This window comes from Lithobates pipiens, unplaced genomic scaffold, assembly GCF_037356315.1.
Source record: "Lithobates pipiens isolate NorthernLeopardFrog02 unplaced genomic scaffold, aLitPip1_a1.2 Scaffold_3, whole genome shotgun sequence".
Lineage (NCBI taxonomy): Eukaryota > Metazoa > Chordata > Amphibia > Anura > Ranidae > Lithobates > Lithobates pipiens.
In genome coordinates, this window is record NW_027507790.1 from 86710775 (window position 1) to 86724106 (window position 13332).

A 13332-nucleotide genomic window follows, 5' to 3' on the forward strand; every position below is an offset into this window, starting at 1 on the left:
TTTCACCAGTGATCACCGTATAAGTGTCACTGGTGACGCTGGTTAGCCAGTTATTCAGTTATTTAGGTTCCCCATCAGGTTTTTATGTAGCGTGAGGTACCCCCATATACTACCCAATAAAGGTTTTAACCCCCTGATTGCCCCTAGTTAACCCTTTCACCAGTGATCACCGTATAAGTGTTACGGGTGACGCTGGTTAGTTAGTTTGCTTTTTATAGCATCAGGGCACCTGCCATTTATTACCCAAAAAAGGTTTAACCCCCTGATCGCCCGGCGGGTGATATCAATTTGGTTTTAGGTTCAGATAGGGTCTGCATCGCCCCAGGCAGCGCTAGGTTAGTGCCAGTACCGCTAACACCCACGCACAAAGCATACACCTACCTTAGTGGTATAGTATCTGAACAGATCAATATCTGATCTGATCAGATCTATACTAGCGTCCCCAGCAGTTTAGGGGTCCAAAAAAACGCATGGTTAGTAGGATCAGTCCAGATACCTGCAAGAACTTGCGTTTTTCCCCTCCGCCCAGCCCACCCAAGTGCAGTATCGATCGATCACTGTCACTTACAAAACACTAAACACATAACTGCAGTGTTCGCAGAGTCAGGCCTGATCCCTGCGATCGCTAACAGCTTTTTTTGGTAGCGTTATATACAGTCGCTGACAGCCTAGGTGCTTTTTTACCTGTGAATCTCACTAGTGTACCACTAAATTTAGAGCCCAAAATGGCAAAGCGAAGGTACACTAGTGAAGAGGCCTACACGTTTCTGAGCATGACAGATAGTGAAGAGGAAGTCCCTCATCTGTCAGATTCAGGCTCAGTGAAATAAAAAATGAATGCCCTTAGAAATCTTGAAGGCGGTGATTGGCTTTCGGGGTCCCGTAAGCGGCTAGGCTGCCAAAAAGTCCCCACATCCCCGTACTCAGGAGAAGCAGCAGAATGTATTTTGGGGTGTAATTTCACATATGCCCATAGCATATGTGAGGAATATATCATTTAGTGACAACTTTGTGCAAAAAAAAAAAAAAAAGTTTGTAATATTCCCGTGGCAAAATATAAAATATTCCATGGACTCAACATGCCTCTCAGCAAATAGCTTGGGGTGTCTACTTTCCAAAATGGGGTCATTTGGGGGAGCGTTCTGCTATTTTGGCATTTTATGGCCTTCAAAACTGATAGGTAGTGAGGAGCGAAATCAAAAATTTGCACCCTTAGAAATCCTGAAGGCAGTGATTGGTTTTCAGGGTGCTGTACGTGGCTAGACTCCCAAAAAGTCCCACACATGTGGTATCCCCGTACTCGGGAGAAGCAGCAAAATGTATTTTGGGGTGCAATTCCACATATAACCATGGTATGTGTGAGCAATCTATCATTTGACAACTTTTTGTAAACTTTTTTTTTTTTTTTTTTGTCATTCAATCACTTGGGACAAAAAAAAATATTCAATGAGCTAAACATGCCACTCAGCAATTTTCTTGGGGTGTCTACTTTCCAAAATGGGGTCATTTGGGGGGGGGGGGGGTTGTACTGCCCTGCCATTTTAGTATCTCAAGAAATGAGATAAGCAGTCATAAATTAAAAGCTGTGTAAATTCCAGAAAATATACTCTAGTTTGTAGATGCTATAACTTTTGCGCAAACCAATAAATATACGCTTATTGACGTGTTTTTTTTTTACTAAAGACATTTGGCTGATTACATTTTGTCCTAAAATGTATGACTAAAATTGAGTTTATTCGATTTTTCTTATAACACAAAGTAGAAAATAATATATTTTTTTTTTCAAAATTTTCGGTCTTTTTCCATTTTATATCGTAAAAAATAAAAATCGCAGAGGCAATCAAATACCAGCAAAAGAAAGCTCTATTTGTGGGAGAAAAAGGACGCAAATTTCGTTTGGGTACAACATTGCATGACCGCGCAATTACCAGTTAAAGCAGTGCCGTGCAAAATTGTAAAAAGACCTCTGGTCCTTAGGCTGACAATTGGTCCGGGGCTTAAGTGGTTAAGCTACTTACAACCCCCAATTCCAAAAAGGTTGGGGCACTTTGTAAAATCTACATAAAAACAGAATGCAATGATTTTCAAATTTCAAAAACCCATATTTTGTTCACAATGGAAAACATATCAAATGTTTAAACGAAGAAAATGTACCATTTTAAGAAAACAAATAAGATATTGTACTTGATGGCAGCAACATGTATTGGAATTGGGTTTGTATATCTGCTGTAAACCAGGAGATGTATATAGTTGGCCCTAGGGCATAAAATAATGATTTGCATAGTTCTTATCGCTGTTCTTGAAGAAGAAATAAACTTTAAACCTTTTTTCTTTTTTCTGGAAGTGAGAAATGCAGGTACCTTTTTGTTTTAAGAAGGCTCTTCTGTGGTTTTTATTGTCAAGAACTGTCTAGAACTTTCAGAAAAATAATAAACAAATGCACGTGAAAAAGTAGCACAGTAACAAAATGAACCCCTCTAGGGACCAACAAGATGTTCAAGGCTAAACACACCTTAGGCCGTGTACACACGGGCGGACTGTCTGACGGACTTGGTCCGCTGAAACGTGTTTCAGCGGACAATCCGCTCGTGTGTGGGCTTCAGCGGACTTTTTCAGCGGACAGTCTGGCGGACTAAGTCTTTCGGAATTTCCGTAATATTGTCCGTCCAACTTTGGTTTAAGCGGACAGTCCGCTCGTGAGTAGGCAAGTTGGACGGACTAAGTATGGCGCATGCTCAGAAAGGATTTACACGGCTGAAGGTTGCATTGCAGTGTATTGGACGTCGTATTTCTAGTCCCGTCGTACGCGCTGTACACGTCATCGCGCAAGCTTTCAGCGGACTGTCTGTTCATCGTGTGTGGTCAAGTCCGTTCATTCAAAAGTAGGACGGACTGTCTGTCGGATTGTCTGACGGACTTAGTTGGACGGACAGTGTACGCGGCCTTAGGCTACATTTGCTCACAAAAGATAAATTCGTGTTATATGCTCAATTTCATAAGGATTCACCACGTGTAGCTCAATCAAAAGCAGCAGAAAGAAAATCCACAACCTTATAAAAAAAAGCATTTATATAATGTGAATACAGAAGCTTTAAATATAATATTGTACTTTGCTATTCATAAAATTGTTATGTAAATGATACAGGTTACCTAGTTTGTAGCTTTAAAGCTTAGCCTGAATGACGGGACCACAGTTCCTGTCAAAATGCCTTCCTGATGACACTCATCACAGGGATAAGATTTGTGGTTTATGACTTGGTTTTTGTTTTCTCAGATTAACAACATGAAAGCGAAGTTCAAGGAGACAATAGATAAGTGTGACAGCCTGGAGCACAGACTAAATGATCTTCTCAAGGAGAAACAAACCGTGGAAAGAAAGTGAGTCAAAACCTTTAACGTTTTTAGGTAGCCCATACATTAATCTTCTTCTTTTTTTTTTTTTTTTTTTTTCCTTTCTAGCGGGTTGAACGAAATAAAATTACTCAATTTCCCCCATCCACTCACTCGGGGGGAATACTTCCTGCTGAGATCTTGTTTTCTGACAGCAGGGAGGCTTCCCTGCCATCAGAATACACTGATCAGTGCTGCCAGCTATAGCCCGCGGCACAGATTGATCGTGAAAAACCTGCCAGGGTTGCAAACAAGTCAATCGGTGGGCTTTCTTTGTCATCTTTTGATCTGGTGATCTGGCCATCTGAAACTCGGAGTGCACTTGCAAAGAAAATCCTTTATTGGCTGCATGTATGAAAACACAATACATTAGAGACTAACGCGTTTCGGCTATGCAGCCTTCCTCATAGCATGCTAATAAAGAATTTTCTTTGCAAGAGCACTCCGAGTTGCCAGCTTTCACCTGATCAGTACTGATCATTTTGGGAGTTAAAAGAACCAGTCTCCAGCTCCAGGACTTCAGATACAGCGGTAAAGCTTGGGTAAATTTCATTATTGATGATATGGCCAGTAAGTCTGTTTTTCAACAGAAGAAACTCTCCTGCAAATGTATCCGTTAAGAGTTTTAAGACAAATGGTTTACTGCTGATGAGGGTGCTTACAATGATCGGCTTTTTGTCATGTAAAACCTTTATCCCATATGGAAAAAAATGCTTGTTACTGCAGTATGGGCCAACGCTTGGCTTCAATTTTGTTACTGTATGTAAATCTGCTAGTACATCTAACTCCATTCCCCCCAGAATGACATTGCTGCTGTTTGCTTTGCCCCTGTGCTCCTTCATCTAGAGTAGGGACACCTAATACAGGAGGTATGTTACTCGCCAGATCACTAGGTGAAAACTGGGGAGGGGGGGGCGCTAAAAAATAAAACAAATACAGCCATCACATCTAATGATTGCTAAGCTGTAATATATTATATTTTTGATTGTGGGTTTAATGCCATGTTAAGAATATGCACTTAAGAAGTATAGTTTAATGTCCACAGTCTGGACACAAGTACTGTACATCCTGGGACCCCAAAATGCAGGGTATACCGATGTTCAGAATTTGACTTCTGAAAGGGCTGGCTCATTTTCCTCCCCTTCTAGGAGGACATACTGTATAAGGGCCCAGTTTCACTGTTGCACATCCACAAACAAAATACAGGTTTGTATTTATTTTGCTTCTTGTTTGCCCCAAACAATGAGTATGCATTGTCTAACAAAATGGAAGGAAATGTATGCTGCTAGAACCCATGGCATAGATAGAAACTGTGGCATTAAATATTATGGTACAGTTTTTTTTTTTTTTTGTTTTTTTTTTTAGGGGGGGGGGGGGGGGCTTTGTGTAGTTTGATTTCTTACCAAACTGTAGAAGTGGAAATTTGACTTTCAGGCTTCCCCATGCATTTAAAGACAAGGCAAGACAAGATTTTAATGTAGCATTTAGTATGGCTATCAGTGATGTGCAGATGATTTGTAACGATAAAGATCTGATGACTCGTTTTCGCCTAGATTTTCTGGCTTTCCTTAATTTTAAATGGGTTCCCATACAAGTCTATAGGCATGTCTTTTTCGGTAAACTGAGACGGACTTGATGTTGAGATCGGGGATCAACACTTCCAGAACAGGATTGATCCCATTTATTACATGATGCAGGACCAATCAGAGCGGTCCTGTACCATGTGAAAGCTGTGGCCAATCACAGCTTTCTTCTGTGGATGTAGGCTGCCTCAAATCTTTAACTCCTGTCAGAATTGGTGGTCTGTGGCAGTGATATTTAACCTCCTCCATTGGTAGTAGAAGTGACATTTAAATCCCTGTATTGGTGGTCCATGGCACTGAAATTTAATTCCCTCCATTGTTGATGAGTGGCAGTGATATGTACCCCCTCTGCATTAGTGCTCAGTGTAATCTTACCTGAGCACTCTCTCCAGTGTCACCGAGTCTCTCTAAGATGACTTGGGGCCAGGACTGTGGTTTTACTGTCTGACAGAGCCTACTCCATCTGACAGTAACATTTCAGTGCAAAATTCTAGGTGCTGGAGTACAGATGGTCCTCTAGTGCCTGCTACTTTTGTCCTTCTGTGTACTAGTTCTGCGGCCCACTGCACAAGGACACTGTGGGACAGAGCCCAGAATTGGGGACACTTGGCAACTAAGCCAGTGCCAGGAAGCTGGTTGGTACATAGTACTGTCACATTCAGGCACACCAAAAAGGTCTACCAAGAATTGCGATCTACTTTCTGAGCTTCTTACTAACATGTTTTTAAAGTGAAGTATGTATGTTTTTTTTATTTTTGTTTTTTCAGATTCATACTTAACTCGTGGATGCAACATCTGTCCCCCTACGCCTCAGCACTAGTGATCGAACACTGCCGATGGCTCGGTTCTCACAGCTCCCTGAGCAGAGAGCTGCTGACTGTCAGTCAGTAGCTCTGCTCCTTCTTGCTTACTGGAGCGCTGAACTGTGGAGGGGCGGGGAACGGCAGTCTCAGGCTCTCAGCGGCTTGCTGAGAGGCTGAGACGGGTGTGACATCAGCAGTCTGCTCTCTGCTGAAAACGGGTCACAGGAGTGCAAAACAAATTGCACTCCTGTGATCCATAGGAGAAGCCTAGCCAAATAAGCTTTGGCTGGCCTCCTTTTAATGCCATAAGCTTCAGTTTTGCATGTGCCCAAGCCCATACAATGTATAACATCTGAAACTGCTGACAAGCACTACAAATACATAACTTTGACCTGTTTAGAGTGGAAGTAAACTACCATGCATAATTTGCACCTATAGGTAAGCCTATAATAAGGCTTACCTATAGGTAGGTACTGTAAATATCTCCTAAATGTGCATCACTTACAAGAAATTGACTGTACATGCTGTACTGTACATACCACCCAGGCCATTCCTTCAGAGACCTGAGCCGGCTCTGGCACGCATGTAGCTCCAGCTAGTCACAGAGCCAGAGTACGCAAACCCATAAGGAAGATGGAAGCCTTGTCAGCGGTGACATATGGGATGGTTTCATTCTAAGGTAAGTTTCACACAATATGCTAGCATGCAATGCATACTAGCACAGTATGGCTTTACCTTGCAGGTTCCAGAAAAAAAACAGGGTTTACTACCGCTTGAATGTCCATGAATATTAATTTATTTAATTAATTAATCTTTCTTGATACAAACTATGGCAAGTTTTTATGCAACAGAACCTGTTGATAATTGTTTGTTCTCTTTTGATTCTAAGGTGTACCCAGCTAAACACAAAGTTGTCTAAGCTATCCAATGAGCTGAAGGAAGAACAGGAAATGAACAAGTGCCTCAGAGCCAACCAGGCATTGCTCCAAACCAAACTGAGAGAGGAGGAGAATATGCGGAAAGAAGTTGGTGAGCAGAAAGATCTTCAGATAGTGGAAATGCAGGAACAACTACGAGATGTCATGTTCTACTTGGAAGCTCAGAGAAAAATCAACCAAATGCCAGAAGATGCTCGGCAGGAGATTCAAGATGGTCAGATCAACATAGCTGTGGCATCATCTAGTTCACCTCAGACATCAGGAAAATCACGAAAGGGGCGTGGAAAAAGAGGCAAATAGCAATGGGCATTATTTTGATTCTATATTTTCACAGATATATCTTTGGGTCGTCTTTGTTTTCCATTTGGAATGGGATAAAGGAATGTCACCCAAAAAAAATCTCACCAGCTTGATTGCTGGCATATGAGAAACCCAGAATCCTTTATTTATAGCACATTTCTAATATAGTTTCTGGTACAAAATGATGAAAGATATCAACTGTAATGCTTTCTATTTTAAATAAGCTGTTAAGCCTCCTGCCTTATGTACTCTGTTATAAAAGAAAAACGCTTCAATCTTCCAATTTCCATGACTTATTTTAAAGTCGTGCTTATTGAACTTCTGTTTCACTGTAATCTCTTCCCTTCTGAAAGAGGGTGATGTTAATATGGTATAAACAATGCCATAAAGACATAATGTAACGTATATGTTAAAGAATGGAGATGCTGAAATAAGTGTGATATCTTATAGCTTAAATAAACACAGAGAACAGCAATGTTAAAAATCTGCTAATTATATTTTCAGTACAAAATTAAAATTTTACAGTTTGTAAGATATGAATGGTATTTCATGGAAAACAAATTGTTTTACTTAATGGTGAAATCAATACGCAGAAACTAATAGCAGACAGACAGATCTAAGTATTTATTGGTTCGCAACAGTTTGAACAGTAAAATATGATTTCTGATTGGTTGCTATGCATTACTGCACTTTGCACACTGCATGTTGCCTTATTAAATAGGGGAGAGAGGAGTTATAAAATGAGTAACTGTAAATACGTTGGCTCAAGACATTTTCAGACAGAATTTGGTCTGAATTGAAAATTAAACTTGAACCATACAGTTTACTAAAGTAGCAATTCAAATACATCAGTGCTGCGAATGGCAAGAGTAGTATGGATACTGTATCCATATACAACGCTCCATCTCATAATGTACATGTTGCCAAAAGCAGAATTTGCAAATCAGAGAAAACCGTTTTTTGGATTTAAGGCAGAAGACCTGACAAAATGCAATCCTCGGGTCATTATTATGCAAAATTAAAAGTTATTTCTATCTGTTTTTTGGACGCACCATTTAAACAACTAGAAACATACCCTCAGCTTTGTATGTTGTAACTTTCAAGGCTAGCTATTGTTGCAGCTCAGGATTAATATACAGTATAGGTATATTATGTGTTTTTGTTTTTGCTGCTAGTCTTGTACATTGGGAGTTATAATTCAACAAACTGTCACCACAACAGAGGGAAAATCTCTGATTGTGAGGGTTCTACTTTGTATAGAACTGCATTGTGTGTAATGGCTAATTGTTTTTGTTTTGTTTTTTCCAAGACTAGAAAAAGCAAGATGCTGCCTAAACCTATTTTCCATGCCCTAGGTCCATTATATATTACGAACAGTCTTGAGGCATACGTTTTTAATTTGGACTTTTCTGTGGAATTTGGCTCAAATAGTTGTGCAGTAATCCTATGCTGTTGGACGTTATTCTTTGGCACGCATAATGTTCTTGTTGTAACACAATTCTCACTCAATACAGTCAGTAGTTTTGCATCATGTGACTGTATTGACAGCAAACAATAGCTGGCATGTTACAATCCAACAAGGTAAAAATCTGGAATAAATTCAGCTTCAGATGGCTTGGAGAAGTGTCCTCCCACAATTGTCCCTTTTAGTTACAAGGGTCCTCTGTTGCTTCTCTGACATTAGGCCTATAATATTGCATTTGTAATGGTAAAATTGAAATGTGTTGTACAATATATAAGTACCCTAGTGCAATCTGAATAACTCCTAGAGGTGCTGCCTTCCTGTCTAATTGTATTTATTTGTAAAAGAACATTTTAAGTTGCCTATTGACTTTTTCTGTCACTTGTACAGACTGTCTGCATGTATACTCTTTGGGTTTTATCTTTAGTTTCTTATATTTAAATTTGCTATTGATGTTTTTTTCCTGATGCAAAGAATAAACCAGTTCCTAATTTATAAACCAATATTGAGTTTGGTTGCTGATTCCATGTCTGTATACATTTGCACCACTGCTTACAAAAGGCCTGACTGTAAAAAGATGACAAATTGCTACATACACATTTAAAATGCACATGGATGCCAATAGTTATAATTCTATTCAGTCTTTTCAAGCTTGATCACTAGTGTTAAGGAGTCCTGGCAGCACCTGTCTGCTATGTTCTTTAAAAACTTCCATTCTCCACTGAAATGATTTTGGCCTCACTTGTGGCCTGAAGTAGCTGAATGTTGGTTGGACCATGCTTTTACATGGAACATATTTATTACATATAGAGGTGTAACTAGAACCTTCAGGGCCCAGGGGAAAGAAACCATGAATGGGCCCCCGACCGGGGCCCTTTACTTCCATTGTGGGACCCTCTATTAAGGTCCCCCAGCGGGTCACACCCCCCCCCCCCCATGGTGGTAGAAAGCCAGGGCCCAGTCATAAGTGAAAACTTTGCGACCCTGGTAGTTCCGCCACTGGTTTTTAGTATTTTTTTTTTTTTTTTTTAACATGTAAACAGTCCCATGATTTCTCACTTTTGAGACCGAGAAAGGGACTGAGGACAGATTCATCAGTCCCTTTCTCTGCAGCCCCAGCTGAAAAGTGTGAATGAACAAGAATACCTCTGTACAGATCTTCCAGTTCATTCATAAACTGAAGCATTGTGAACAGTGTACTATGCCTCAGCTATGAATGAAGAAAAAGTCAGTGATCGGTACCAACCACTGACTATTAAGACAATGTGTCATTTACCAGTCTCTTCCACGCTCTCCATCCTGACAGGTCCCCAGCAGCAGCCAGTAGGAGGGCGAAACCCGGGGGCGGGGGGCAAGAAAGCACACGGGCCTGGGGCAGCAGGATAGGATAGGGAGGCGGGCAGCAATGATTGAGGGGGATAGTGGACGCTGTCAGTAATTTTTTTTTTTTTTTGTACAATCAGGGGTATATGGGGCAAATTACTTTTGTTTTGTTTTTTTTCTCTGATTGAAAGTAGGGCAAGGTGGCCATAGTTTTTTTTTTATTTATTTTTTTTCCCCAATTTTTTTTTTTTGATATTTATTGCAATATTTTTTTTATTTTTTTTTAATCGGCCCTGTTGGTGGGCTTTATTGAGATGTCAGGGGTCTAAACAGACGCCTGACATCTCCCTTTTGGGACTGCAGACAGAGATTACCCAGTCCCCTTCTCAGCAGCCTCAGCACTGAAGATGAACAAGAAGCAGAGGCGGCTGTTCATAAACTGAAGCAGATTAAACACCGTTTACTCAGGAAGGATTTACTTGAAATGGAGCGAGTACAAAGAAGGGCCAAATTGCTAATAAAGGGTCTGTTTAGTTACGATGGGGATAAAACTTTTTTGCGGAAGGAAGTTTAACAACGATCCAACAATAAATATGATGATACACAATATAAATTAAGTTACAATATATAGTTGCATAATGGTATTCTACTAATGGCATCTTTGAGAGGTAAAAAAATTATGTTAAAGGATGTATAATGACATCTGAATGTGGACAAGAGAAGTGCTAGAAGGAAGAGAGGGTTTCATTGCGGTGAAAAAGCGAACCAAAAAGGCAAAAAAAAGGCACAAATCGCAGCAAGTCGCATGAAGTCGCAATTTGCAAACCGTTGCTAAAAATTGCTGAAAATGTATGTAAGGTGCATTTAGAAAACACATGCATACAAAAATGCCTTGATATTCAATGGTTAAAAACATATAATAAAATATGGTTGCATAATGGTGTTCTGCTAGTGGCATCTTTGACTAGAGGTGACAGTGATGTTAAAGAATGTATAGTAACATCCGTAGGTGCACATGAGAAGTGCTAGAAGGAAGAGAGGGTATCATTACGGTGAAAAGGCGATAAAAATGGAAAAAATTGCAGCGAGTCACTTGAAGTTGCAATTTGCAAAAAGTTGCTAAAATTGTTAAAAATTGCAAAAAATTTCTGTACATTTATAAAACGCATCCATACAAAAATGCCTTGATATTCAATGTAATAAAATGTGGTAACATGATGGTGTTCTGCTAATGGCATCTTTGACTAGAGGTGAAAGTGATGTTAAAGGATGTATAGTAACATCCGTAGGTGGACATGAGATTTTAATTTACATTTTAATTTGTACCATAAGCGTGGGAGTCAAATCTTTCATCCTTATTACACTTCTGTTGGTGTACACAGTACCGTGCACCCCTAGTGCAGTTGCTACTGCTTTCCAGGTGGTGTACACAATACATAATGTGCACCCATAGTTATTACACTTCTGTTGGTGTACTCGGTATCGTGCATCCCTAGTGCAATTGCTGCTACTTTCCTGATGGTGTACACAATACATAACGTGCACCCATAGTTATTACACTTCTGTTGGTGTACACAGTACCATGCACCCCTAGTGCAGTTGCTACTACTTTTCTGGTGGTGTACACAATACAGTGTAGTGTGGTTTTGCTAAACAAAATTTGCAGCATGTCTGGAAGGCCACCAAGGAGAGGCAGAGGCTCACAGGCCACTAAAAGAGAGCAAGCAGGCTCTGGGGGTTATTTACGAAAGGCAAATTAATTTTGCATTACAAGTGCAAACTACAAGTGCAATGTGCACTTGAAATTGCACTGAAAGTGCACTTAGAAGTGCAGTCCCTGTGGATCCAAGGGGGACATGCAAGGAAAATTTAAAAACAGCATTTTAGCTTGCACATGATTGGATGATAAAATCAGCAGCGCTTCCCCTCATTTCAGATCTACCCCTCAGATTTACTGCGACTGCACTTCAAAGTGCACTTGCAGTGCAATTTCAAGTGCACTTTGCACTTGTAGTGCAAAGTGTATTTGCCTTTCGTAAATAACACACTCTGTGTCTACAGTCGACAGTGCTGCTCGTGGACACAGTGCATCCTCAGCACATGGCCGTGGGGCACGCTTGTCCTTTTTTTCTGCAGCTGGCCATGTTATTGAGCCATAACATGCAGAAGAGTTGGTGGAAGGGATAACAAAGCCCTCCTCATTCTCTGTCACCCAGGCTCAGAGTAGTTTGCCAATGCAGCCGTAAAAGCGGCCTATTCCACCGGCTCCATGTCAACAGTCACTCCTTCCCTAGCCCCCCATTATGCACGGAAGAGTCCCCCAAACTATTTGACCACGGTGTCGGGTACATGCTGCAGGAGGATGCTCAGTGATTTGAAGTCTCCAATGATGGTACCCAGGTTGAAAAAGGCAGTAACGTGAGCCTAGAGAGAAGCGGTGCCCAAGAAGGTTAAGAAACTGGCAGTCATGTTCCCTGAGCGGCAGCATACTGCCAAGTTTGCTCCAGTGATGAGGAGGAAGGGGATGATGAGGTCACTGACTCTACTTGGTGCTTGATCGAATAGAGAAGAGAAGGCACATCTACAACGAGACAGGATGCCCTCCAGGGGGCAGCTTAAGGGCAGCCACCCTATTGCATCACACCGCAGCGCTAAGCAGGGGCAGGGCAGTGCTGACTCCCCACATATTTTGAATAGTTCTTTGGTGTGGGCCTTTTTTGACACGTCTGCAGCAGATCACACCATTGCTGTTTGCAACATATGTCTGAAGCGTATCGAGCATGGCCAAAACAGCAGCCGCCTGGGCACCACATGTTTGACCAGACATATGACCTCCCATGCAGTCCATTGGCAACATCACTTAAAAGACCCACATCAAAGAACAAGGCTGACCTCTCCTTGCTCCTCATCAGCTGGGATCTCCAACCCCACTATACCTCCAGTCCTCTCAGAAACCTGCATTGAGAGAAATGAAGGTATAGAAATAGGTGTCCCACGTACTTGCAGCCAATCTGCTAGTGGTACATCAACATCAGATTTTAGCAGGCAAATTTTCCTACCCCAGTTGCTAAACCATTGAAATAAATTCAGTCCCAGCGAATGCTAGCTTGGCCAAATTTCTAGCACTACAACTGCTGCCTTTTCAGCTGCTAGATTCTACCCCCTTTCATGAATTTGTGGAATGTGAGGTACCTCAGTGGCAGGTTCCCAAACACCGTTTCTTTTCACGGAAGGCCATTCTGGCTCTCTACCAGCATGTGGAAGGCAATGTCTTGGCCTCATTGGACAGGGCGGTCAGCAGTAGGGTGAATATTACTGCTGACTCATGGTCCAGCAGGCATGGACAAGGACGTTGCCTTTCTTTCACGGCGCACAGGGTAACTCTGCTGGCAGCTGGAAAGGATGCAGGACAGGGTTCAGTATTGTTGGAGCTTGTTCCGCCACCACGCCTCCAAAATGCTAGTATTAGTGATTCTGCCACAGCTCTCTCCTCCACCCCCTCCTCTTCTTCCTCTATGGCCTCTTCCTCTGCA

At 41.4% G+C, this 13332-nt stretch overlaps 1 protein-coding gene across 2 annotated transcripts in view; it reads left to right on the forward strand.

Moving 5' to 3' along the window:
- BRAP (BRCA1 associated protein) overlaps nt 1-8979 on the forward strand; it is a 91412-nt gene extending 82433 nt beyond the window's left edge. For both annotated transcript variants that reach the window (XM_077462010.1, XM_077462009.1), the window contains exons 11-12: nt 3275-3378; nt 6666-8979. In XM_077462010.1, coding sequence (XP_077318136.1) covers nt 3275-3378; nt 6666-7014 — 453 coding nt within the window. In that variant the 3' untranslated portion in view covers nt 7015-8979. The remainder of the gene's footprint in view (nt 1-3274; nt 3379-6665) is intronic.
- Nucleotides 8980-13332: the final 4353 nt, after the last annotated feature.